Source organism: Poromitra crassiceps, assembly GCF_964638095.1.
Source record: "Poromitra crassiceps genome assembly, chromosome: 2".
Classification (NCBI taxonomy): domain Eukaryota; kingdom Metazoa; phylum Chordata; class Actinopteri; order Beryciformes; family Melamphaidae; genus Poromitra; species Poromitra crassiceps.
In genome coordinates, this window is record NC_139624.1 from 51,913,188 (window position 1) to 51,941,164 (window position 27,977).

A 27,977-nucleotide genomic window follows, 5' to 3' on the forward strand; every position below is an offset into this window, starting at 1 on the left:
TGACAGGAGAGCAGGTGGTGACATGAAAGTTAGTGAGAAAAGGAGAAGATACTGAATAATGACATCACAACAGTATAATCCTAATGTTGATTTAAAATGAGATATTCCTTTAAATACGGCTAAAAAAGGTTAAAAAAAAACACTCAAATTTTTTGGGGCCGAAGCCCCCCCTCCCGCGTGAGGGGGGGGGCCCTGCAGAGATGAATAGCCCAGGGGCCCATGAAGTGTAAAATCGGCCCTGCTGGCAGAACTAAAGTTACTTCCGCGTTGACTGCGACGCATGCGCTGTCTGCATACTTCCTGGTATGTATTTACTTGGAAATGACCGTTTGCCATAATTATTGTGCTTGCTGAAAGCAAGGCACAATCTTAAAGTCCGACATACTTATTCTATTTTATTATTATTATATCAGCCACTTTTTTGGCGCGTAATAACTCCCACAATTTTTGTGCCACATAGACATGCCAGAACTCAAAGCATGCGGCTCATTGAGGACAGGTGTGCTATGACTTTGCTAAGGGTTTGGTCAAGCGGTTTTTCCCCATTCACTTGAATGGGGTTTTGAAAAATCTTGCATTAAATCAGCTGTACCTCAGAAACCATACGAGGTACAGGTAGGGAGGTTCACAGAAGGGTGTTTTACTATCCCCGAAAGAATTGCACCAATTGACCAGATGGTGGCGCTATAACAGCCCTCTTTACGTTTTGGTTCATAACCTTTGAACCGTAGAGTCTATAATCAAACTTCTTTTTTCCCTGGATTCCTTGGGTCCTTCCGCATCTACTGATATAGGCCATGCCCATTTCCGTCAGACTAGATTTTCCGCCATTTTGAATTTTGTCCAAAACAGTTTTTTTGCGATTTCTCCTTGAAATGTTGTCCAATCTTCACCAAACCAAAGCACACATCATGTGGGGACTGTCCTGCACAACACTGTTTCGCAGTCTTTGAAAAAACCGCACCGTTGCGATATAATCGACTATAAAGTTCTGTGGGTGGGGCCTATTTCACAAAAATCGGCATAACTCCGGAACACAACGTCCGATCCTAACTAACCTTGGTACAGGTGTGGACGGATGTACTCTGAGCTGAGACCAAAAAGATTGTGTAATTTCGCCTATAGGGGGCGCTGTAGCAACATCAAGAACATGTAGCTCACAAGCCATAAGAGCCACTGTTCCCAAATTGGGTCTATATGTTCATAGAGTACTCTTCTACTCTGGCCTAAAGAATTACACCGATTGACCTGACGGTGGCGCTATAACAGCCATCTTCACGTTTTGGTCCATAACTTTTGAACTGTAGCTTCTACAATCGAAATTCTTCCGCCTCTGGATTCCATGGCTCCTCCCGCTTCTACTCGCATAGGCCCGCCCATAACTACTTAGTCCCCCTAGCTGCATGGGCAGGGACCTTGCAAGGCAGGCGGTGCATGGCGAGGACAGCAAGCACAATTACATTTTCGTTAGGAAATGTAGATCTTCTAGTTTTGGATTATCATTTAATTGCATGGTGAGTAGCCTACACGAGTCACAACATGTACATGTGAGTGTTTTGGTGCTGTCGGAATGTGTATTTTTGGTGACTGAACGGGGGTAGGCAGCTATACCGTTCACTACCATTGTAGTTAGCAGGACGGGCGCGGGGCTACTTTCTAATGCATGCACAGGGAAGAGAAAGGCATCTCTCTTCTCGTCTAACTGTCGGGAATATGGCAAATACGTGAATTTCCCAAAATGTTGGCGTGTTCCTGTGTGTGTGTGTGTGCTTGTGTAAAGATCCCTCATAATGATTTGTTTAGATCAGGAGCATTCCTTTTGCATTAAAAGAGGCACCCCTCTCTTCATTTTTCATATCCTGAGTAGCCTGATTTCATGCATGTCACTGATACCCTGTGTGGCCATGTCACTGATACCCTGTGTGGCCATGTCACTGATGCCCTATGTGGACGTGTCACTGATGCCCTACATTATGTGGACATGTCACTGATGCCCATTGTGGACATGTCACTAATGGCCTGTGTGGCCATGTCACTGATACCCTGTGTGGCCATGTCACTGATGCCCTATGTGGACATGTCACTAATGGCCTGTGTGGCCATGTCACTGATACCCTGTGTGGCCATGTCACTGATGCCCTATGTGGACATGTCACTAATGGCCTGTGTGGCCATGTCACTGATGCCCTGTGTGGCCATGTCACTGATGCCCTATGTGGACATGTCACTAATGGCCTGTGTGGCCATGTCACTGATGCCCTGTGTGGCCATGTCACTGATGCCCTATGTGGACATGTCACTAATGGCCTGTGTGGCCATGTCACTGATGCCCTATGTGGACATGTCACTAATGCCCTGTGTGGACATGTCACTAATGCCCTATGTGGACATGTCACTGATGCCCTGTGTGGACATGTCACTGATGCCCTGTGTGGACATGTCACTAATGCCCTATGTGGACATGTCACTAATGCCCTGTGTGGACATGTCACTAATGGCCTGTGTGGCCATGTCACTAATGGCCTGTGTGGACATGTCACTAATGGCCTGTGTGGCCATGTCCCTGATGCCCTGTGTGGCCATGTCACTGATGCCCTATGTGGCCATGTCACTCATGCCCTGTGTGGCCATGTCACTAATGGCCTGTGTGGACATGTCACTAATGGCCTGTGTGGACAAGTCACTGATGCCCTATGTGGACATGTCACTAATGGCCTGTGTGGCCATGTCACTGATGCCCTGTGTGGCCATGTCACTGATGCCCTATGTGGCCATGTCACTCATGCCCTGTGTGGCCATGTCACTAATGGCCTGTGTGGACATGTCACTAATGGCCTGTGTGGACATGTCACTAATGGCCTGTGTGGCCATGTCACTGATGCCCTGTGTGGACATGTCACTAATGCCCTATGTGGACATGTCACTGATGCCCTATGTGGACATGTCACTGATGCCCTATGTGGACATGTCACTAATGGCCTGTGTGGCCATGTCACTGATGCCCTGTGTGGCCATGTCACTGATGCCCTATGTGGACATGTCACTAATGCCCTATGTGGACATGTCACTGATGCCCTGTGTGGACATGTCACTAATGCCCTATGTGGACATGTCACTAATGCCCTGTGTGGACATGTCACTAATGGCCTGTGTGGCCATGTCACTAATGGCCTGTGTAGCCATGTCACTGATGCCCTGTGTGGACATGTCACTAATGCCCTATGTGGACATGTCACTGATGCCCTGTGTGGCCATGTCACTGATGCCCTGTGTGGCCATGTCACTGATACCCTGTGTGGCCATGTCACTGATGCCCTATGTGGACATGTCACTGATGCCCTGTGTGGCCATGTCACCGATACCCTGTGTGGCCATGTCACCGATGCCCTGTGTGGCCATGTCACCGATACCCTGTGTGGCCATGTCACCGATACCCTGTGTGGCCATGTCACTGATGCCGTATGTGGACATGTCACTGATGCCCTGTGTGGCCATGTCACTGATGCCCTATGTGGACATGTCACTGATGCCCTGTGTGGCCATGTCACTGATGCCCTGTGTGGCCATGTCACTGATACCCTGTGTGGCCATGTCACTGATACTCTGTGTGGCCATGTCACTGATGCCCTGTGTGGCCATGTCACTGATCCCCTGTGTGGACATTAGGGTTTAATATTTTTCCCGAAAATTAGGCATACTGGGAAACGGTAAATTAACTCATTCATGGCCAAAGACGTCTTTGACGTGTTATCAGGAATAGCCCTCCCAGCCAATGACGTGTTTGACGTGTTTTTGTTTTTATTAGTGCAGCGCGTAGTTCAAAGACTTCCCCAGCCTGTGACATGTTATCAGGTCCCTAGCCTCAAAGTCAAGCCGACAACACGCGATCAAACACATACCGCAGCTGTTGTTTTGAAATGAGCAGGAGGAAAAACAGAAAACAGAGAAACGCGCTTCCTTGTGCAGAGAGGAGAAACGCCATTGAAACGCCCCTCGGCGTGCTGCACGAGCTGGTCGGCTTGCTGCAGGGCAGCGGACATCGATCAGTTGTTCGCGGTAGTCAAACCCGTGACCAACATGATCGATCCTGGTCCCTGGACCCTGTTCCTGTGTCCCAGCCCGAAAGAGACGAGACGGAGTCTCCTGTGAGCAGGAGAACAGCAGCCTCGCCACAGAAATGGCTTTCACACAGAGCCAAGCAGCACGGCCACTTTCCTGTCGAGGGCGAGGAAGACTGGACTCCAATGCGACAGGACCCGGATGATCTCGCGGTAAGGAGTGTGTGTGTGTGTGTGTGTGTGTGTGTGTGTGTGTGTGTGTGTGTGTGTGGGTGAGAGAGACTACACTGATCTCTGCATTCTATTCTATGATCACACTCACTCACACTGAGTAAACTGTATTGTTGAATGTAAAAAAAAGCACTTCCTGTATATATATATATATATATATATATTTTTTTTTTTTTTTGTCATTTGTGTCATAACGAATAATATTTACATGTCTGATGTCAATACAGTTCAAAATAAAAGAATTGAGAGCGAGTTCTGCCTGAGATTGTGTGCTTTACAAAAATGCCATTTTCTGCAATTTCTCTTCTCAGAGAGACCTTTTTGGTGAAAACAGGGTGTATATAAATGGCTATAAGTAGAGTACAGAACATGCTAAAAGCTCACTTTTTTTTCTGGTGAACCCAGAGACGTACATCTTCATTTTGAGGTATTGCAAATCACTTTGGTGCTAATAGATAATTTACTGTGGGTCTTGAAAGATGACCAACAATTATGAAAATCTTTGGCCTGTGATAAATATTGGCAGTCCTAAACTGGCCATGAATGAGTTAATCCCTCTTTCCTGCGAATCCCGGGATTTTTTTTTTTTTTTTTTTTTATAGAAAGAAATATACCTATTGGTTCCCAACCTGACCTAATGTATTATTTGGTGGCAATAATATGAATTAAGGCAAAACAGCGCAATTTAACGATAGGCTATATAGTGCCATTAGGGTTTATATAATTCACCAATCAATCGCCCTGTGTGGCCATGTCACTGATGCCCTGTGTGGCCATGTCACTGATACCCTGTGTAGACCATTGAGCTATATTAAATATGGAGAGAAGGTGGCTATCTCCGCCCAGTAGGGTCGAGTGAAGCCAAAATCCTGCCAGATCAGTGAACCAGATTCTGCGCAGTAGCTCCGTTGAGTTAGATCCTCTGTGAGGTCCCCGCCCCTCTGAACTTTCTTATGTAGAGCTGCTGTTTCTAGATTTGCACACAGTGCATTGTGTATTTATATACATACTGCATGTATGTATTTTTCAATCCGCAAGAAGGAGGTCCATAATCCTGATATCCTTGTTAGTGGGCAAAAACTCCAACTTGTCCCAGACGTGAAATATCTTGGGATTATCACTGACTCACACCTGACCTTTGAAAACAAGTGAAAAAGGCAATCCGTACTGCCAAATTGAACATCAGAAATTTTAAATTCATTAGGAACCAAATATCAACAGATGCTGCCAAGTTGTACATGCACTCTATGATTTTTCCACACTTGTCATACTGTATTACCACTTGGTCTCAGGTGGCAAAAACCACCATCAAGCCAATGCACAGTCTATACAAATACACCCTGAAAGTCCTGGACAAAAAGCCAGCTAGGTATCACCACTGTCATATCATTTCCAAGTACAATCTATTGTCTTTTGATAACTTTGTAAATTATGCAAATATTTGTTTATTGTACAGAATTATCCATGATCTTGCTCCTCCTCCTCTAAAAGAGTTTGTTCCACTGTGCTCAGACAACATCAAACAAACAAGAGCCGCCACCAGAGGCCACTGTGCAGTTCAACTGAGACGCACTGAATTTGGCCGATCAGCCTTTTCCATCAGAGCTACAAACATCTGGAACTCTACTCCCAGTAGCATCAGACAAAGCCCTAACTTTAGTTTTAAAAAACAACTAAAATCATGGCTGAAATCCCAACAATCATGTAATCATTAACAACCAATGCTGAACAGTCCATCTTTTATTCTTTTTTATTTTGTATGTGTTGTATTTTATGCTTTTTTACTTAAATTAGATTATGTACATGCATGTGTATCAGATTTACATTGTAATTGTTTTATTGTGTTTTTGATTCAAGATTCAAGATTCAAGATTTTTATTGTCACTCCGTAGTACAAGTATCACGTGTGAAATTCGTGTGCTGTAGGCTCCGTTACAACATAGTGCAAAAAATAAAAGATATATAAATAAAAAACAAGAGGCAACAAGCAATAAAGCAGTAAAACACGCCACAGACAGTGGCGTATTCACTGCCCATAGTGCAAATGGCATGAACATACTTTAAACATGATTAAACATAATAACATTCTGTTAGGTGCAAATAGCATATACCTAATTAAACATACTATTGAACATTAGTCATACATAATGGTAGCATCTACAGTGCGGTACAGTACGGCTACTACACTATTTGTATATGTTAAGGAGTCTCGTGGCCTGTGAGAAGAAACTGTCCCTCAAGCGATTTGTGCGTGCTCTTGGGACCCTGTATCTCCTCCCTGAGGGTAGCAGGGAGAACAGACTGTTGTGGGGGTGGTTTGTGTCTTTGATGATCTTCAGGGGCCTCCTGAGGCACCGCTGGTTGTACAGATCTTGCAGTTCTGGCAGCTCACATCCTGTTACGTGCTGGGCCGCGCGCCTCACCCTTCTTAGCGCCCTGCGGTCCATGGTGGTGCAGTTCCCGTACCAGGTGGTGAAGCAGCCAGTCAGCAGGCTTTCAATGGTGCCTCTGTAGAAGTCCCTGAGGATTTTTGGCCTTAGCCTGAATTTCTTCAGGCGCCTGAGTCCGTGTAGTCGCTGTTGGGCCTTTTTGACAACAGTGGCGGTGTGGTTGGCCCATGTCAGGTCCTGGTGGATATTGACTCCCAGGTACTTGAAGCTGTCCACCCTTTCCACCACTGTGCCGTTGATGGTGATTGGGGGGTGTGGGTGTGATTGTCCTTGTATCATCTAGGGACCCAGGGACTGCAGATGAAATTTAGCTTCCTTGCTAAGTCTGGGACAGTTTCTGAATGTCCATTGTCCCTGTCAAATAAAATAATAAAATAAAAATAAATAAAATATTAAATATGGCACTTTAAGTTGTAATATTTTTTTGCAATTTCCTAGATTCAGATTCAGATTCATTTATTTAAAGAATGGGACTTTACACGTTAATGAACAGTACAGCCGTACAGTAAACATGCCAGGTTATAGCCCAAGGGCTAGTTTCCACCTGTAGCTAACAGATCAAGCAGTACTGTGTCTTGTCTATGTAAAACTAACGCTAGATCTATAATATGAAGAGCCTGTCCAGCCAATCACGGCTTGAGACTGGCTGCCACAGCTGTCAATCATCCCTTTTTATATGTCAAATAACTAATTAAAAACAAACTGATCAGAAAAATGACCACTTGCACAGGCATTAGCGTGATAATGAGTATCTAAAATTATACAAACCACCTTTGGAAAAAAAATATCTGACGTGTACTGTGATTATTTCGGTTGTGATTTCCCCATCCACTAACATGGGGAGGCGGGCCTTGTGACCTATACTGGCACCTGCCGCCAGAGCGGCGATTTAACATGCAGCGGCTTCACTGAACAGGACCAGATCCTCTGTCCATTTATATATGTCGATGGTGTGGACATGTCACTAATGCCGTGTGTGGTCATGTCACTGATACCCTGTGTGGCCATGTCACTGATACCCTGTGTGGCCATGTCAGTGATGCCCTGTGTGGCCATGTCACTAATACCCTGTGTGGCCATGTCAGTGATGCCCTGTGTGGCCATGTCACTGATACCCTGTGTGGCTACTGGCCATGTCACTGATGCCCTGTGTGGCCATGTCACTGATGCCCTGTCTGGCCATGTCACTGATACCCTGTGTGGCCATGTCACTGATACCCTGTGTGGCCACTGGCCATGTCACTGATGCCCTGTCTGGCCATGTCACTGATGCCCTGTGTGGCCATGTCACTGATGCCCTGTGTGGCCATTGGCCATGTCACTGATGCCCTGTGTGGCCATTGGCCATGTCACTGATACCCTGTGTGGCCATGTGACTGATGCCCTGTGTGGCCATTCTGCCTTCCTTGAAAAGCATGTTTCCTTCACAGCGTGTCTACTGTCTCTTTACTGCAGCTTCCAAGCCGCTGAGCCTGAGACTCCGAGTCCAGAGCCGAAGGAGGAGGAGCACACAGAGCAGCAGGACCTGCACCAAACCACCAGCGAGGAGGAGCCCACAGAGCAGGAGGACATGCACCAAACCACCAGCGAGGAGGAGCCCACAGAGCAGGAGGACATGCACCAAACCACCAGAGAGGAGCGGCTGGAGAAGAGCCTCGACTCCTACAACCAGCTAGCTGCGGACGAGAAGAAACACAACAACAACAACAACATGTTAGCTGGTAAGTGAATGGTAGACGAGCCCTGAAAGTGCCAAGTTGTAACTGTGTTCCTCAAAATGAAGGCCACATTTCACATAAACCTCATTGTCCGCGTTGCCAAATGCATGCGTTACTGCACATGCATTTGTTTTGAAGAGCAAGAAGGAATTATGATCTGATAACCACCATTGATAACAGTAAATATGTATTCCATATGAGGCAAGATTAGATTCAACCTAAATTATGCGCACGCACGCACGCACGCACGCACGCACGCACACACACACACACACACACACACACACACACACACACACACACACACAGACAAATCTTGGGTGATGGTCTCTTTTGTTTATGGAAATTATCCTAATGAATGTGGTAATTGTTCATTGATGGTACAGGGAGGACCTTTAAACAAGACGCATTGACCCTTAACTTCTTCCCAAATGTGGAGGTTCTCAGTGGCCATCATTAATTATACTGAGCAATTCCTGTGTGTGTGTGTGTGTGTGTGTGTGTGTGTGTGTGTGTGTGTGTGTGTGTGCGTGCGTGCGTGCGTGCGTGTGTGTGTGTGTGCGCGCGTGTGTGCTTGTGCGTGCGCACGTACATACGTGTGTGAGTGCGTGTGCATGTGCAGTTAAAATGCCTGGCAGTGCACTAGACCCTTTTTGCTGCACATTGTGTTTCCGCCTATCACATTGTCAAAATAAGAGAAGCTCCTTCACTGAAGTGTCAGTGTTAATAAAAAGGTTCGTGGTCTGCTCCGGGCGATCTGCCTGCTCTCTCCCTCCCACACATCTGCCTGCTCTCTCTCTCCCAAACATATGCCTGCTCTCTCTCTCCCACACATCCGCCTGCTCTCTCTCTCCCACACATCCGTCTGCTCTCTCTCTCCCACACATCCGTCTGCTCTCTCTCTCCCACACATCTGCCTGCTCTCTCTCTCCCACACATCCGTCTGCTCTCTCTCTCCCACACATCTGCCTGCTCTCTCTCCCACACATCCGTCTGCTCTCTCTCTCCCACACATCTGCCTGCTCTCTCTCCCACACATCCGTCTGCTCTCTCTCTCCCACACATCTGCCTGCTCTCTCTCTCCCACACATCTGCCTGCTCTCTCTCTCCCACACATCTGCCTGCTCTCTCTCTCCCACGCATCTGCCTGCTCTCTCTCTCCCACACATCCGTCTGCTCTCTCTCTCCCACGCATCTGCCTGCTCTCTCTCTCCCACACATCCGTCTGCTCTCTCTCTCCCACACATCTGCCTGCTCTCTATCTCCCACACATCTGCCTGCTCTCTCTCTCCCACACATCCATCTGCTCTCTCTCTCCCACACATATGTCTGCTCTCTCTCTCCCACACATCTGCCTGCTCTCTCTCTCCCACACATCTACCTGCTCTCTCTCTCCCACACATCTGCCTGCTCTCTCTCTCCCACACATCTGCTTGCTCTCTCTCTCCCAAACATATTCCTGCTCTCTCTCTCCCAAACATATGCCTGCTCTCTCTCTCCCAAACATATGCCTGCTCTCTCTCTCCCACACACTGCCTGCTCTCTCTCTCCCACACATCTACCTGCTCTCTCTCTCCCAAACATATGCCTGCTCTCTCCCACACATCTACCTGCTCTCTCTCTCCCAAACATATGCCTGCTCTCTCCCACACATCTGCCTGCTCTCTCTCTCCCACACATCTGCCTGCTCTCTCTCTCCCACACATCTGCCTGCTCTCTCTCCCAAACATATGCCTGCTCTCTCTCTCCCACACATCCGTCTGCTCTCTCTCTCCCACACATATGCCTGCTCTCTCTCTCCCACACATCTGCCTGCTCTCTCTCTCCCACACATCTACCTGCTGTCTCTCTCCCAAACATATGCCTGCTCTCTCTCTCCCACACTTCTATTTGCTCTCTCTCTCCCAAACATATGCCTGCTCTCTCTCTCCCAAACATATGCCTGCTCTCTCTCTCCTCCGGGGATCTGCCTGCTCTCTCTGTCCTCCGGGATCTGCCTGCTCTCTCTGTCCCACACCTCTGCCTGCTCTCTCTCTCCCACACATCTGCCTGCTCTCTCTCTCTCCTCCGGGGATCTGCCTGCTCTCTCTCTCCCAAACATATGCCTGCTCTCTCTCTCCCACACATCTGCCTGCTCTCTCTCTCTCCTCCGGGGATCTGCCTGCTCTCTCTCTCCCACACATATGCCTGCTCTCTCTCTCCCACACATCTATCTGCTCTCTCTCTCCCAAACATCTGCCTGCTCTCTCTCTCCTCCGGGGATCTATCTGCTCTCTGTGTCCCACACCTCTGCCTGCTCTCTCTGTCCCACACCTCTGCCTGCTCTCTCTCTCCCACACCTCTGCCTGCTCTCTCTCTCCCACACCTCTGCCTGCTCTCTCTCTCCCACACCTCTGCCTGCTCTCTCTCTCCTCCGGGGGATCTGCCTGCTCTCTCTCTCCCACACATCTATCTGCTCTCTCTCTCCCAAACATATGCCTGCTCTCTCTCTCCCACACATCTATCTGCTCTCTCTCTCCCAAACATATGCCTGCTCTCTCCTCCGGGGGATCTGCCTGCTCTCTCTCTCCTCCGGGATCTGCCTGCTCTCTCTGTCCCACACCTCTGCCTGCTCTCTCTCTCCCACACCTCTGCCTGCTCTCTCTCTCCTCCGGGGGATCTGCCTGCTCTCTCTCTCCCACACATCTGCCTGCTCTCTCTCCCACACAGTGGCTGTGCCTGAGGCTTGATTTAAGAACACAGGGAAGGCTTGTGAAATTGACTACAGATATCTGACTCGCGAGAAACTTTTTGTGCATTTTTTGTAGCGTTCTTCCATGTTTTGGCTGCAATAATTCATATCAGACAAGCATGATTCTTAATTAGAATATGATTCTTAATTAGAATATGATTGATGATTAAGACACTGGAAACAATGTACATTTATTACAGAGAGACTATAATGAGCAGCTATTCCAGTAACTTCATGGTGTTAATTTTATGTTAACATGGACAAAGACAAATCAATCCTCTCTTAATTTGCTCGAAGTCCAAGTTAAGGGTCATGGTTCATCACATTACCACCTGAAAACTGCAGCATTGTTGAGGCGTGTTTTACTGTAGCTCTATGTGCAGATTGAATAAGTCTTAATAATAATAATAATAATAATAATAATAATAATAATAATAATGTTATTATTATTATTAAGTCTTGGCAGAGACACACAGCGCTCAACATCTGTGATTGTTTCCAACTCTTATTTGGAACAATTTGATGGAGCAAGACCAACATGTGGCTTGCAAGCCAAGCTGGCAGCGCACTCTAGTGGCGAATAAAAGTACACACATTTGTAAATGCAGCAAAACCAGAACTTTGCTCTTCCAGAAACGTGCAGGGAAGTAAAGGGCCAAATGTGGCACAATGAAGCCAAGGCCAACATTCCATGTGTGGACAATACAGTTTCTACTCTAGTCTATTCTGGACCACAAGATGCCAGTCACTCCCTATAGTTGATGAGCCATATTTTTACCTCTGCCAAGGAGCTTATGTTTATATTTCATTTGTCAGCAAGATATCTCAGAAACTGAAAGAGTTTCCATTACATTTGATGCACACATAGGGCAGAGTTCCCACGCATCCTTGAAATCCTTGAAAGTTTGTGAATTTGAGACAAAAAGACATGGGCCATTGAAAGTGCTTGAATGTATACATATTGTGCAAGAATATAAATTGAAGTTCTTTTGATATAGTATTTTTTTTTACTTAACTTAACGTTAGTATAGGCTACGTTCCGCTGTCTGCATGTGTTGTCTGTGCATCCTTGTTTCACACGCCACCTGCCTCGAGGTCACATGCGTGCGTGCATGAGTGATGTCAAATGAGTGAAGTCAAATGATGCAGGTTAAACAGTGGTAACATTAACCTTGATCTGTGTCTCAGACTATGCCATGTTAGGCCCATGAATTTGGGGTAATTGGGCCTGGAAATTCCTTGAGAAATCCTTGAATTTGATGTTTAAGGTGTGGGAGCCCTGGAGACTTGATTCAAAATACTAAAGGTGTGTTTGCAGGGTCAATAAATCAATTTATCTAAGTAAATGTAGATAAGCTGGGGCCACACTGATCCGTTGTCTCTGTCCGTCTCCGTTAATTTCAATTCATTTTCAGTGACAGCTGTCCGTCTCCATCAGATTTCCATCCATTTTGACGGGCAGAATGTTCAACCCAGTTGAAATTTTTCTGGACAGATGGATTCGTCACCGTCCGTTTAACCAATTAGGGTCGAGGAGGGTCTCTTCTGACACACGGCCAGAATGTTGACATTCCATAACAGTCCACACGGACAGAAATGTATCCGTCAATCATTCTATCCATTTTGAGATGATGAGATGAGATATACTTTATTGTCCCGAGGGAAATTTGTCTTGGGCAAAGTGCAATAGTTCACATAAGCGTTTTAAAACAGATACAGACGACACATATTAGCAGCGTTTGTACATTCAATTGAAGCAACAGTCACTCACACTGTAGGTATAGCTGACCTAGAGTCAGCTTAACCATAGTAGGGAGCAAATTCAATAAATTAGAAAATAAATACAAGTAGAAACATATTCATCATGAGTACTAATCACAGGTCACACCAAGTAACAGTACAAAAGTACATCATGGACCGGAATAAAGTGCACAATCACCAGTATGGTAATAAAAGTATCACAATTAAGAGCAATGCAGATGTACAATAACCATCATAAAAGTCTAACTCCACTAAGTGCTATGAACAATGTGATGGTTGTTCAGTAGACCTATAGAAGTGGGAAGAAAAGAAAACTTAAACCTGTTGCTCTTGCAACGAATCGCCCTATAGCGTCTGCCTGAAGGTAGCAGCTCGTACTCTGAAGTCAGAATGTGTGAAGGATCAGACAGCACCCTATTTGCCAGGCTGAGCACTGCTTTCTCAAAAATTACCTGAAGAGAAGGTGAGTCTTTTCTACCAATTACCTTCATGGCAGTTTTTTCCATTTTTACTATTTTGGATTTGAGCTGGACAGAGAGTGTCCCGAACCAGGCAGCCATGCCATATCTGATAATGCTACCTAGCACTGCATCATAGAAAGTGGACATGACTTTCTTGCTCACACCAAAGAGCCTGAGTCTGCGCAGAAAGTGCAAACGTTGTGCCAATTTGGCACATAGGTGATCCACATGGACATTCCATTTCAGCTGATTGTCCATCTGGATACCTAAGTATTTGTAGGATACCACCTGCTCAATTTGTGTTCCACCCAAGACCACTGGGTCATGGGTGCAGACACATTTTGGATCGAAGATCATCTCTTTAGTTTTGTTTGGGTTTAACATGAGATGACTGAGTTCACTCCAGTCATTGAAATTGCTGATCTCACCGAAATAACCCTCGGGGCGTTCAGCCGATGGGTCAGTGTGGCCACGCCCACGGCCATAGGAATGATGTGTTTGGTGGTAACAGCAAGGTGCTTTGCAGCACTTTCCAACTGCCTTGAATGGTTGAGTAAAGGGCAAAGCAGAGAGAACGAGCCACAGCAATAACACTCATTCTCATCCCCCCTCTTCTCTTCTCTATCCTCTCCTCTCTTCTCCCCGCTCCTCTCTTCTCTCCACTCTCCTCTGCTCTCCTCTCTCCTATTCTCTTTATCCTCTCCCCTTCCCTCCCCTCTTCTCTCTCCTCTCTTCTCTTCTCTCCACTCTCCTGCCTGCAGCACAGACGTTCACCTTGGTGAGCAGCGACACGTGAGTGCTGACGTCCAAGACTGCGTCCCGTAGAGCCCAAATGTAGCCAGCCTGCACTGAGCATGCTCCACGGCTTCCTGCGTTTACACACCTACTCAAAAACTACTGTCCCGTGCCCACAGGGAGGAGACGAGACGACGGGCCCACCAACACACAGACCGCTAGCCATTGCACCCAGACAGAAAGAGAGGCAGACATACTGTATTAGCGCCTATAAGATCTGTCCCTTCCTACATCCTAAAACACAAGTTGTGTTTCCACCCCCACCACCGAAAACAAATACACACCGCACCAGAACTATTGATAACTTATTCCGAGTATTAAAGTCATCTTATCTATATAATTAGAGTATTCTACTGATGTGTAGGGGGGGGGGGGCTATTAGTTGTTTTTGAGTTGTGAACCCTGCTGGAGGCGACTGTACAGCTGTATATAGGAGCACTTGAGAAGTCTCACCGCAGATGGGCTAAGCACCAAATCTCTACACACATGCAGTGCTTTACTTTGACCCCAAAGTGACCACCAATGCTCTTTGATTTTACTCGTACTGATTTTTATTCCTTTTATTTTTTAGACTTGACCGGAGGCTCCCGTTATCCCTATACTTTCACGTCTTTTTTGCACCGCCACATCACAGATTGTTCATCGTCTGATATCCATATATAAATATATAAACAGTTATACTTATATATGATATCCATATATAAATATATAAACAGTTATACTTATATATGATATCCATATATAAATATATAAACAGGTATACTTATATAATATGAACATAGAGCAGATTTCTACTTCTACAAGGTGCCACTTCATGCTGCTGTTTTTTGGACAGAGTTGAGTATTTTATTGAAGTTGTGATTATTTATATTGTGAGGATGGTCTGATTCTCCTCAAGCCTGGTTGACAATACAATACAGTATATGAATGTTTTGGATTTTGAGTCTGCTTTTTAAGTTGTGTCTTTGTTTTTTCTTCCTTTGGTTTACAATATTAGAAGATATACAGTAGAGAGATTAAAAGTTCTACAGATTAGGAGTTTTGCATTGGCATCTGTCCTAGATGGAGAAGAATCAGAGAATAGCACATGTACAAAGCAATAAGTATGACTTTGGAACTCCAAATGAAAAGAAAAACTAATTGTGTATAAAATGTAAAAAAAAACAAAAAACAAATATATTGTGTAATTTATGTACACAACTAAAAGAAGCAGATCGGATATTATAACTATAAGAGGTTATTAATATTATTAGTCAATATGCAAAAAGTTCATATCCCATCTGTTTTATATCATGTGAAATAAATGTTGATGTTCTTAAAACCTGATGTGTGATTGCTTTGATTATGGTTGATTTTTTTCTTGTCCTGACATCAGCTGGATTTTTTACCATGTGCAGAAGCACGCTGGTCTTATTACCGTTTATTCAGGTCAGTCATATGGAACGGAAAGGACACTTTTCACTCTCGGGGGCGCTGGATGAGTTTCACTCTCGTTTCCCGAAGGGGTGGTGTGTTTCCATACGCCTGACCCCGCCCGCTTGGGACGCAGCGTCAATTAGGAGCGCACCTACATACATACACACACACACACGCACACACGCACACACAGACTGCAGGACGACACACTGCTAAACACCAAGGGCTGAAAGAAAACCACTATTAATCAGCCAGAAATGAGCCAGACATTACAAACAAACGTCAACTTCTGAGTTTAATGTCGATACAAAGGACTCAGGATGCTCTGGCTGTGTGGAATTTGTTTCTTGATTAATTAGCGGACGTTACTGTGGTATGTTTGGTCATGTTTTGAATTGCATTGGTTGCACGGGCACTGGTTTCCTGCTTGTGGAAGAGTGACAGCAATCTTTGCAAATATCAAGTTCTGAAATGCGTGTTTCAACATTCCGACCCAGTGATCCTTTGTATCGACATTAAAGGAAGACATTCATTTATTTTTGTACGTTTTGGTTAGGTATTTTGCGACTATTTTAACATAGACGGTATGGGCGCCCACTTCAAGCACCAGCCAGCCAGTCCGCCAGCCTCTGCAAGCAGATCCGTGTAAAAAGCTGTAACACTGAAATGTGACTATGGAGCTACAAAATACATTATTTTTGGACACCTGACCCAGCGAAAACCACATGGGATAGTTTAATGTCCCGATTATGAAGCAACCCAATCACCAGAATAAAATGTAAAAAACCAGAATATTATGTAGCTACAATATCAACTCAATCAATTTGAATAGGCTATACTATCCTGACCTATGTTAGCCTATAATGTTATAATCATGTTTTCCAGTTACTCCTGAGCAAACCAGTCAACTAATAAAATAGTATAATTTAAATATTAGTAAGTTATCCAAAAAAAGTAATTAATTTCTGGTAATATGCAATATGATGACAAAATAGTGTATCTATAAATAGCTTTATTATCACAGTTGGCCAAAATGATGAAGTCATGAGTGGTGTCCCATTTCCTAGGTGATTGTTTTCAATCCCTACCCCTTGTGGCTCCGTTTTGAAGGGCAAGGGCCAAAATGAGGGACACTCAAAAACAAGGAGTAGGGGTAAAAATAAGAATTGGGATTGGGCCTTAGTCTCTTTTCTATAGTGAGTAAGGTGTTAAACACCATGATCATTGAGTTGGTTGAAAAACGAAGTCTTTATTTTAAGTTATATTTTGGAAATGAACTTCATTAGTCAACCAAAGTTTACTATAGAAGTGAATGGGGGCAACATCATGCGCCCTGCATCCAATGTATTGGGTACCTGTGAGCATCACTGTAGGCCACTCAAGTCAGACCGGCCCGCGGAAGAGATTTTTTTTTTTTTTTTTACAATTAAACCTCATTTACTTATTACACCTGACTGGTTGTTTTTCAGATGTGATCTAGCTAAAGTGAACTAAACAAGTCAGATCCACTATAAATGTTTTTCAGGAGATGCTGTGATGTAGCCACAAGAAAGGTGCAATATTAATGTTTTTCAGGAGATGGCGCTGTGATGTAGCTAATCAAGACATGCATTATAAATGGTTTTTCAGGAGATGTGTGATGTTGCTAGCTAGGTTCTAAACAAGAAATATGGTTAAAATGTTTACAGTAGTTTCCTTTCTTGCTGCACTACAATGTTACAATGCTGTGAGACGTAGCTAAACACAAAAGATGCAATATTAATAGTTTTTCATGAGATACTCAGTATTTAATACCGTGCTAGGTTCTAAACAAGAATGTTTACAGTTGTTTTCCTTTCCTGATGCACTATAAATGTTTACAATGCTATAGTGTAGCTAAGAGATGACAGAATTGACCAAATTATATTTCAAATAGCTGACGTGTTGTAGAATACTTAGATTTGTTTCAAATGTGTTTACTTTTGGGGCTTTAACACAGCTTTTGTTGCACAGAAAGTAAGCACTTTTTAATGAAAATGAAGCTACTTTTACAATGTAGTGAAATAAAAGTTTCGAAAATGTGGTGGCGCGTTGTGTCAAGTGTACATATAATGGCTCGGGGAACGGTCCGGCCCCCGGCCCCTTAGGTTTCTGACAATGTGGCCCCCTGAACAATTTAGTTGAATAGCCCTGGTGTAGGGGGATACTCTCACACACACACACACACACACACACACACACACACACACACACACACACACACACACACACACACACACACACACACACACACACACACACTGTATTATAGGCTACTTGAATATTGGGGGATGTATCCTTTATCTCACCCTGTTGTATCTTTGCTTTCGTCATGACACTATATAAGAAGTAACACAAATTACATGGAATAACAATTGCCACGATTTTGCATCAATCCGTGGCTGTACCCCATCTAGTCACAACCCAGGGATGCCTGCTCCCGCAGTTGCCACACGTGGTCCGGGGCCGAATTTGCCCTTGTTTTCTTTCATTTCCCATTTTGACGCGCTTATAACTTGCACCAGGTGAGCAGATAAAGGGTTAGACTAGTCTCCAACAGGATACAATCACACTGTAGCAGGGCTCAAACCTGTGGCCTTTCATATTCAGAACAGTTGCTCTAGTTCACTAGTTATTTACTCTTTCTAGAAGATTTTACTGAGGAAGCCAGCAGAATAAACATGAAATGGAACATATTAGCCAGTTGCCCCCTCCAAAATAGTATTTTATGTATTTTATTTGTATTATCCAGGAATAAAGAATTCAGAGGCACACCCCCTTATGTACACAAATTAAAAAGATATTGTAACGTGTTTGGGTAATCCAGGTATTACCTGTATGTGATGTGCAACCTAAGTGTCTGGATCGCAGCTAGGAACTGATGTGTGTGGGTGTGTTCCTAGGGGGAAGGGGATGTATGTGACCAGCGGCCGGGGCGGAGGCCAGTCAGGCCAGGGTGGGCGAGCTGACCGGGTGGTTTAGAGCTAGCAGCGAAGCTAGCTGCTAGGAGCGTGTATTGTGAAGACAAGAATAAAGAGCCTGTACCAACTTCAAGTCTCCAGTTCCTTGGACGAATACCTACTTCGTTACATTGGTGCCAGACAGTAAAGCGGTAACGCCTCTGATTCGGCCGAGAGGGGAGAGGGTGAGAAGGAACGGCAAAAGAGACGGGTGGTGCGGCTTTTTGGCTCTAGAAACTAGCGCTAGTAAGTTAGCTACCAGGGGTGCTAACTGCTAACTGCTAGCTGCAACCACGTGCGATGGTGCGCGGAGAATCAAGTATCTCCGGAGAATGGCCATCGGTGAACGGGAGGAAAGGAGAGCTGACGGCGGGGATCAGCTCGATGCTGGCGGGCATGGAGGCCCGTGTGTTGAGAGAGGTCGGACGGCTGGTGCAAGAGACTCCTGCCTGGGCAGTGGAGGTGATGCGGGCGCTGCGAGAAGTCATGCAGCGGGTGGACTTGATGAGCGCGGAGGTAATGCAGCGGGGAGAGCGGCCGGAAGAGCCACGAAAGAGACTGTGTTGGACCTGCAGAGAGCCGGGCCACGTGGCGAGGTGGTGCCGATGCGGTTCCGGGAGACGGACCGGGTATGCGGGACAACGACATGGACAGCAGGGAGCCTGCTGGACATGTAGCGAGATTGGACATCTAGCCAGAGAGTGTCCAAAGGCTGTCGGAGATCGGGGGACAGCGGGAGAAGAGAGACGTGCAGGCGGCAGACAGGTGAGACTCTGCTGGACTTGCCAGTCACCGGAGCACTTGGCCAGGGACTGCACTGAGAGTGTGGAGGCCGGAGGTGAGACGCAGGCTGGGAAGAGCGTGAACAGCCAGAGGGAAGAGAGGGACATCGTCTGCAGCGTTGTTACAGTCGGGAGAGCGACGCTCGTGTCTCCGAGTGAGCGAGAGGGGTTACCGCCGGGGGAACCGGCCCAGCCTAACCGCTATACACCCCCTAACGTTGCACTGCGGAGAGCCGAGGGGAAGATCGACGCCGGTGGTGTTCGCTCTGCTGTCCTCAACCCTGGAGGGGGACGGAAAAACGAGCGAGTGCGAGGCCGGGAGGACGACGCCAGGGTCAGCTGGGGAGTCGACGGGCGCGAGTGGAGACCGGAGGACGAGGATGTCGATCCGGTGCTCGTTCGTGCATTTGCTACTGGAACAAGCAAAAAGGGGGGACCGAAAAGAGTGCTTCAGGGGAATTGGTGAAGCTGGGAAAAGGGGGGATGGAAATGGGGTTTAAAAGAAAAGCTAAGGAAAATGTGGGGGGCTTGTGTTTGAATTGAAATGTGTGAAAAAGAAGGAAATAATGAAAAACTAGACATTATGGAGTGCCTAATGGGAAACTAGACATTATGGGGGTACCTAATGGAAAACTAGACATTACGGAGTACCTAATGAAAAACTGGACATTATGACGGGGGTGCTGAAAAGAAAAGACTGGTTGTTGGGGAATTATAATTTGATGTGGTGATGGGATGGGAAAAATGTTGTGTTGGTGTGTTTTGGTACAGGGGGATATGTGTGGGTTGTGGGTGTCGACGTGGGCGTCGAGCTAATGTTGGGTGAGGAGTATGTAACGTGTTTGGGTAATCCAGGTATTACCTGTATGTGATGTGCAACCTAAGTGTCTGGATCGCAGCTAGGAACTGATGTGTGTGGGTGTGTTCCTAGGGGGAAGGGGATGTATGTGACCAGCGGCCGGGGCGGAGGCCAGTCAGGCCAGGGTGGGCGAGCTGACCGGGTGGTTTAGAGCTAGCAGCGAAGCTAGCTGCTAGGAGCGTGTATTGTGAAGACAAGAATAAAGAGCCTGTACCAACTTCAAGTCTCCAGTTCCTTGGACGAATACCTACTTCGTTACAATATTTTGGAAAATGTTCCATTTAGAGAGAGAGATGGATTTGATTATAGGCTATTGACTGAACAACACAGGCTACAGAATTGAGTGAAGCCACTGGCATCCTGCAGCCTGCACCTTCCTCTGACCATAGATTTGATCAAATTATGCAAAAGCCTCTAAAACAAAGCAATCTGGATTGGAATACAAACAAATAACTTATCATCCAGCACCTTGAAGTCCTGTATGAAACCAATAACAATGGTAGCAGATTATCTGTGCATATGGCTTTAATATTTAAATCATTCTTACCACACTCACTGTAAAATAGTGGATGGCAGACAAGTTTATTATTATTATTATTATTAGTATAGCTGCTGTTGTTATACCATTGTGTTAACACACACCCAATAGATCAAGTAGGCTATAATTGAAGCACAAAACACTTGCCTACTTTTTATAGGCTATAGCCTACTGACCTACTGAACACTGTCACTCAGGCTTCTGTGATGTTTTTAGGTTTACTCCTCCTATGTCTACATCAAAATAGACGTGTGGGTGAGTATTATATGTGCCCGATTAAAGAACAAGACTGGAAAGCTAATAGAATGATTAAGAGGGGATTTTTTCCCCTTCTCTTTTTGAAAGTAACAGGGCAGGCCCACATTTCAATGCAACAAGTCGGCCACTAGATCATACTGTGTAGGCTATGGACCCCACGGTTCAAAGGATCACAGGGTGAATCGAGCTGTAGGAGAAGATGGGGAGGCGTTAATGAGTCTTTAAAAACAGTGGCGGTGCCTTCGAGCAACAAGCATTGCAGTACAGGTAAAAACGTGCCTTTTCAGCACTTTTTGAGTTGGATCATTTTTCTGTTTGTCGGAACACGTGGAGCTGAGAGGCCACAATGCCAAAGATCGTTTATCTTTAAGAAGATACATCACTCCGTAGTAAGAAAAAAAAGACCAGCCTTCCGGTCTACAAAATGGATCAGCAATACCTCATTTTGTAGGCGGCTGCTGGCGGCACATGTTCCCGCCCCTTTTAGGGGGGAAACACAACCCTCTCCCCTTTACCTCAATGTAAAATAGCAGTACAAAAACATAACAATCAATCTGGTTTATTAATGACCCAAAAACACCATGACATAATATATTACAACTCGTCTGGCCATAGAATGGACACACCGGAAATATTACTTTGACCCGTCTAAAATCATGTGACTCATGACCCCTCTCTGACCTAGTTCCGGTGTCCGCCTGTTGCTAATTTAGTCCTCTGAGTCTGACATTAAATCCTGTTGTAGTTGAGCTCAGCGTTGTTGTAGGCTACTTTGCTCGGGACTGTAATGTAGCCTAAATATGTGACATGAGTCACATGATTTTAGATGGGTCAAAGTCAAAAAATCATTCTATGGCCAGACGAGTTGTAATATATTGTCATGTCATGGTGTTTTGGGGTCATTAATGAACGAGATTGATTCTGTTATTTTTCTATAATTTTTGGGGGTAGTGCTATTTTACATTGAAGTCAACGGGGAGAGGCTTGTGTTTTCCCCCTAAAAGGGGGCGAGGCCTAATTGCCGATCTGATGCATGTGCTCCATCTCTTCCTGCAATTTTGTGTCAGGCAGACAGCATGAGCTGAAAAGATATGTTTAGCTTAAAAACTGCTGTCACAAAAACACAAATACTTTAAGCTTGTGTATAATTTGGTCAGACTTTTAAATGGTTTTAATGGAAGATAGACCATAGACCGTATAAAAATATGGACTAGCCACTGTGACGTCACCCATTGGGTTGTGGCCATTGAGATATGAATGGAGAAAGCGTGCCTATCTCCTCCCTGTAGCCTATGGTCTATTGAAGCCAAAATCTTCTGAGATCAGAGAACCAGAGTCTGCGCAGTAGCTCTTTTGGGTTGACTGAGCCCCCCCCCCCCCCTCTATCCCCTCTAAACTTTCTTATGTAGAGCTGCTGTTTCTAGATTTGCGCACAGTGTGTTGTGTAGTCAATCCTCTCTAGCTCTGTAAATATGGCACTTTAAGTTCTAATATTTTTTGTTTCGCCAAAAGTAACCATCTAGATTCCCACTACGAGGTCAGTTTATCAAAATGACACCTGTACGGAAATCTGAATTTCATTGTTGGAGATTGCTCCTAACAGCCAGACTCCGGGGTGCTCTCTGGGTAACAAACCGTCATACAGGGGGAAATTATTATCCGATGAACTGATCTTTGCAGCTCTGTTGATTAGCTAATGTTTCCATAGCATTTGATTAACGTTATGATTTAATTCATTTTGTAACAAATGTTGGTTTAGCAGGTGAAATCGAACTGAACCTTTGGCTACGTTGTAACTTACGTTTACTGACTGGGCAGCCGAGTGCTGCTGCCTCTCAGTTGGGTCATTTTTCTAACTAACGTTATCCAGTTGCCTGTCTCTTCTGTATCCTTATACAACAGCTACGAGGAGAGGAGCTTGTGAACATCCCCATAGTAAAAGCACTTCCCAGAGATATCCAGGCTAAATACTCTCCTCGTGCTTCACCCCAAATAAAACCTAGTGTCTGTTTGCGACAGGCTAACCCGTTAGCTATTAGCTAATGGCTGGTATTGTGTAGGCTTCATTTTATACCCGGGAGTTGTAACGTTATAAAACACATTTCCTGGCATACGCAGGCAGTTGGACAACGTGGTAAGTTCTGAAAATATGTGTCTATTATGTTATTCCAGCTATTGTTATCGGTTGTTAGGTTAGGCTATAGTACTATTAAGCCGACAAATATGCCGACAAATATGCTAGGCTAACATTAGCCTGCATCGGTTAAAACCATTGTGTATTAAAATAACCGATAACGTAGCTGGAGTAACTAATAAAACACATTTTCTGAACTTACTTCAGTCCCGAACCAACGTTACTTCCTCACGCACTTTTCTCAAAACAATGTCCTTTTTCATCGATATACAGTCTGGTAGACAGATCAAGCAGTGTCTTCCTTGTTTTACCAAGCAGTGCCTTCTCTATGTAAACGAGATCTATAAGGTGAAGAGCCTGTCCAGCAAATGACAGCTTGAGACTGGCTGCCACAGCTGTCAATCATCCCTTTTTATATGTCAAATAACTAATTAAAAACAAACTGATCAGAAAAATGACCACTTGCAGAGGCAGTCGCGTGATAAGAACTATCTCAAATGATACAAACCACCTTTGGGAAAAAATTATATGACGTGTACTGTGATTGTTTAGTTTGTCCATTTCCCCATCCACTAACATGCGGAGGCGGGCCTTGTGACCTACACTGGATACAGCCGGCAGAGCGGCGATCTAGCATGCAGCGGCTTCACTGAATGGGACCAGACCAGACGTCCATCTTTTTATGTCGATGGTTGTGGCCTCCCGTTTTGAAGCTCCCGTTTTATGAGGGATCAGCCGAGCAGCATTTTGGTAAACAAACCGCGTAGCTGGGTGCCAACGGCAATGGAACTCTATAGAGCCTGAGCTTTGGGAGGCTTGAGTGTCTGACTCTAGCCGGCTGACCCTGTTTACATTTTAAAAACTGTGACCGTTCACACAACTTTAACACAACATGCATATCATTTATAGGCTACATCAAACTCTTGAGCTAATGTCAAAATATAAGCGATGTGATGCGGTCACTCACACCCATCCCATTTCCGAACCCAGTTCCGTGACTGCATCTTGCAGCATGTTCTTTGTGCTATCGCATTCTGTCCACACCACAGAGACAGACGAGACAGACAGACATGTTATGGCCAGACAGACACACATTTGAATTATCTATTTTTCCCTGTGATCTGATGGAAACTGGAAACGTGTCATCATTAAATAAAAAAGTTAAGGACGGCTAGTAAACACACAGTGACGTCATGTCTCTGTTGTCTGTTGGAGGAAGCGGGGCCGCATTGAGTGAGACTTCGTTTGCAATAGACAAGCTTTGGCCACAATGCGGAGCTCGAACGTCACGTCTCTCCTCCCTGGTCGGGTCCCTGAGCAAACCCCCTGCTGTGTTGAAGCGGATACAGAGTGAAGGAAGAGGACAGCATAAGGACAACTTTCAGAGTGGAACAACACAAAAAAGCTTTCCGCGAGAGGTCCAAAAATGGCTGAAGTGACGACCGAAAGACCCGAGCAAGATTCTCGGCCTACCACGGGTCAAAACGACACCGGGGAAACGGAAGAAACCGGCAAGGAGGAAAAACAGGCCCTGCCGCTGGACCCCAAACAGGAACCGGGCGACAACAACGAGGACGGGGGAGTTGGAATGGACGTGGACGGCGCACACCAGACACAAGACAACTCGTCTCCCGTCAAACAAACGCTTTCACCGACCGAAAACGGAGGCAACGACGGAGGAGAAGCGGGTGGTAAGCTGTCCGAACCGGAGAAAAGTCCCGTAACATTACGAGGGGGGAGTTTGGCGAGTAGCAGCACCGAGTCCGCAGCAGAGAGCCGGGTGCTGAAACAAGAACAAAGAGAGGAGAGCGTGTCCTCCGCCACACCGCCGCCCGACCACAGCACAAAGACAGCCGAGCATGGCACCAAGAGACGGGCCAGTGTGTCCTCTGCCACACCGCCGACCGACCACAGCACAAAGACAGCCGAGCATGGCACCAAGAGACGGGGCAGCGTGTCCTCCGCCTCCCCGCCCGCCGACCACAGCACAAAGACAGCCGAGCATGGCACCAAGAAGAGACGGGCCAGCGTGGAGATCTCCTCCTCCGATGGAGAGCCACTCAGCCGCATGGATTCAGAAGACAGGTCTGTTGACTAGTAAGCAACGGCAGGCCTTGCGTTACAGTGATTCATTTATTTATTTATTTATAACAACAAAAAGGCGTTGTTTGGAGCGACACGAAGCGGAGTTGTATACATTTTGTTATTAACCGATAAACTAGGTAGTTGTTAAGCGACACATAGCTACTCGCACGAGTGGTGAATTTCGGTGGGCACATTAATATTTAAAACTGTGATGCGGTCACAGGTGTACAATCGGGGTATTTTACAACGGCTATGACTACCTCGGCCAATCAGAACTGAGCAACATAATTATTACTTTTATAACCAATTAAACGAGTGACGCTAATGAAGGTAATGCAAAGCCATGCTAGAGAACATGCTGTCTTGTCCTGGGAGTCCTACACTTTATTTAGGCCAGGACCCCCCCCCCCCCCATCCCCAATTTCATACGAGTCACGACCACCAACCATGTTTTCCCCCCAAATCCCAAAGGAATCTCATGAGCTAGATTTGTATTGTTCATTAAATTATTTATTTATTCCGTCACCTGTCTGCACAGTAGGAGGGGATATTACCCATTATTTATTTGTAGTGCTAACCTAAAGTAAATGAAATAACTCTGGAATTAAACAATTCCCCATTTTGCGGACTCCCTGGAACCCCAGTGGTTCCCAGACCCCATTTTACTTAGGAACCATCACCTCACACGTGTGACCATTGTCATTCAAAGTTGCCCTGGACACAATACAGACACCGGCAATAATATTACATTGGGAACAGAGAAAGGTTTGAGTGCATGGTAAGCTACAGAGCAGGGATACTCAACTTGCTTTGCCTGGGGGCCACTTCTGCAAAATGACAGGAGGCCAGGGGCCAGTTAATAAACAAACATTCATATTATTTTTTCTGTAGCGAATTGTAGGTATTTTGGGTGTCAGCCGGAGTTTAGTCTCACAATTGTGTGCACACGGGATAGTTAGTTAGGTTACGGTAAGTTGTTAGTTAAGTACATATACTGTAAGTGCCTGGGCGGCGAGCAGACAGCAATTTGACAATTTAGCTTGAGCTCAGTCAAACTTGATTTAACATTAGTTTTCATTGTGAATTAGAAAATGGTCAGGGGGCCACACAGATGATTGCCAGCATGGAGGTTTGAACCCAGGTCCACAATGCCACCCTCCGGCCCTTTGCACACGGATGGTATAGTCAGCAACAGCCCAAACTACAGAATCTATTTGTCTTATGTCATCACTTTGTAACTGTAAAGATTGGAGAGAGAACTACTCTGTCACCATCACGTTGTAACTGTAAAGATTGGGGAGAGAGATTTTTTGCCATGATACAGCTTTGTTGGACAAGTGTAACAGCCCTGTCTCTAAAAGCCTCCTAACGCCCACTTAGTGGGCCTAGACTTAGATTCACAATTTGTTGTCTGGTATAGACGGTTTTCACCAGAGCGCAACCCCACCGCACTTCCTTTTTCTCAGCATTCAGCAAACTGCAGAAATATTCACTCGACATCGTTACTTTTGTTTTCGCTGCTCAGCTGTATAGACGGTTTTCACAGAATGGTCAGTCCTTCACTTTAATGTTTTTTTTCTCTTTTATGTCCATAGCAAACACTGCAACAGGAAGTGAGCAGGGGTTCAATTTAGAATGTTTTTGTTGTCAAGTTAAAACAGTCTATAGACGGATTACATTTCATGAATCATGAGTTATGATGGCTCAGGCTTAGTGTGAGAAAAATGTGGCTCATTGGGCAGAGAGCTTTTGAGAGCATGAATAGGTCTGTCATACCTTTTTTTTTTTTTTTACATCAAAAGCACCACTTATAAACATTTTTTTTGTTACCCAGCAGGGGGTGAACGGCTTTAAACTTTTAGATCGCATGGTCAAGCCGTTCAGTTTCTCCATGGCAGCAAGTCTCGCACCGGAAAAGGGGCAGCAAGTACATTACGGTAAATCCAGAGGAGAAAAATAAGCAGGGGCTGAAAATAACCTGTTGGAACAACGGCAACATTTATATCGCCGGCCGTTCTGAGCCGTCGCATTGATCACCTGGCTGGGACACTTGCAGGATCGTCAGGGCCTGAAATTAAGACCCGTCAAGCGCCATTGGCGACCAGATTTTACGTTTGAAGGGTACCGCTGAGAGGTCTGTCCGCCAAGTGGCAGGTGGCAAAATAGCCATCATGTAAAATTAAAATGGCTAACATGAGTGCTTCGTGAGACTGTCTCTAGTTTTCTGGCTGGACAGGGTCCTTCGGGCTAACACTAGCCGCTTTCACACCGGCCTTGAAAGCAGTAAAATACACAGAAAATGTGATCCGCGCCTCCGATGTGAAAGTTGAGGACACTATTTACAGCGACACACAGGGAGGGAGTGGAAGCCGCTCTGATTGACATGGTCAGAGCCAATGACAGAGTTTGTAATAAGCGGGGAGCAGACATCCGGCTGCCACCGAAACAGTCGCTCCAATGGGGAGCAGCTGTAGAGCAGGGGAGGGTTTATCCCAGTTATGGAGACCTGCGGCGCCAGACTCCTCGGACGGAAGGGAGAGGAGGCTGGCCAGCGAGACTACAGCACTGGATTACCCTCCAACCCGCCTCCACTTGAAAGCGTAGGAGCGGCAACACGGAACGGTGCGAATGGTCAGCTCATTCATAAAAAAAAATACAGGGGAAACCACCTCATGCAGCAAGAAAGGCATAAGTGAAAGTTAAAAAAAAGTAGCCTATACAA

General features: G+C 45.7%; 2 protein-coding genes across 5 annotated transcripts in view; both read left to right on the top strand.

Moving 5' to 3' along the window:
* Positions 1-15,482, top strand: part of LOC310772521 (pleckstrin homology domain-containing family A member 5-like) — a gene marked incomplete at its 5' end in the record, with an annotated part of 483,802 nt that extends 468,320 nt beyond the window's left edge. For 2 of the 3 annotated variants that reach the window (XM_083632349.1, XM_083632351.1), the window contains 2 exons: positions 8,195-8,460; positions 14,177-15,482. In XM_083632349.1, the coding sequence (XP_083488475.1) occupies positions 8,195-8,460; positions 14,177-14,235 (325 nt within the window). In that variant the 3' untranslated portion in view covers positions 14,236-15,482. Of the gene's footprint in view, positions 1-8,194; positions 8,461-14,171 lie in introns of all 3 variants that reach the window. The other variant, XM_083632350.1, reaches the window with a different exon arrangement.
* A 9,033-nt stretch (positions 15,483-24,515) lies between these two features.
* The window catches only part of LOC310794040 (zinc finger protein aebp2-like), a 40,397-nt gene continuing 36,935 nt past the window's right edge, over positions 24,516-27,977 (top strand). Inside the window, exon 1 of one of the 2 annotated variants that reach the window (XM_083655903.1) lies at positions 24,516-25,267. In XM_083655903.1, coding sequence (XP_083512029.1) covers positions 24,597-25,267 — 671 coding nt within the window. In that variant the 5' untranslated portion in view covers positions 24,516-24,596. The remainder of the gene's footprint in view (positions 25,268-27,977) is intronic. The other variant, XM_083655904.1, reaches the window with a different exon arrangement.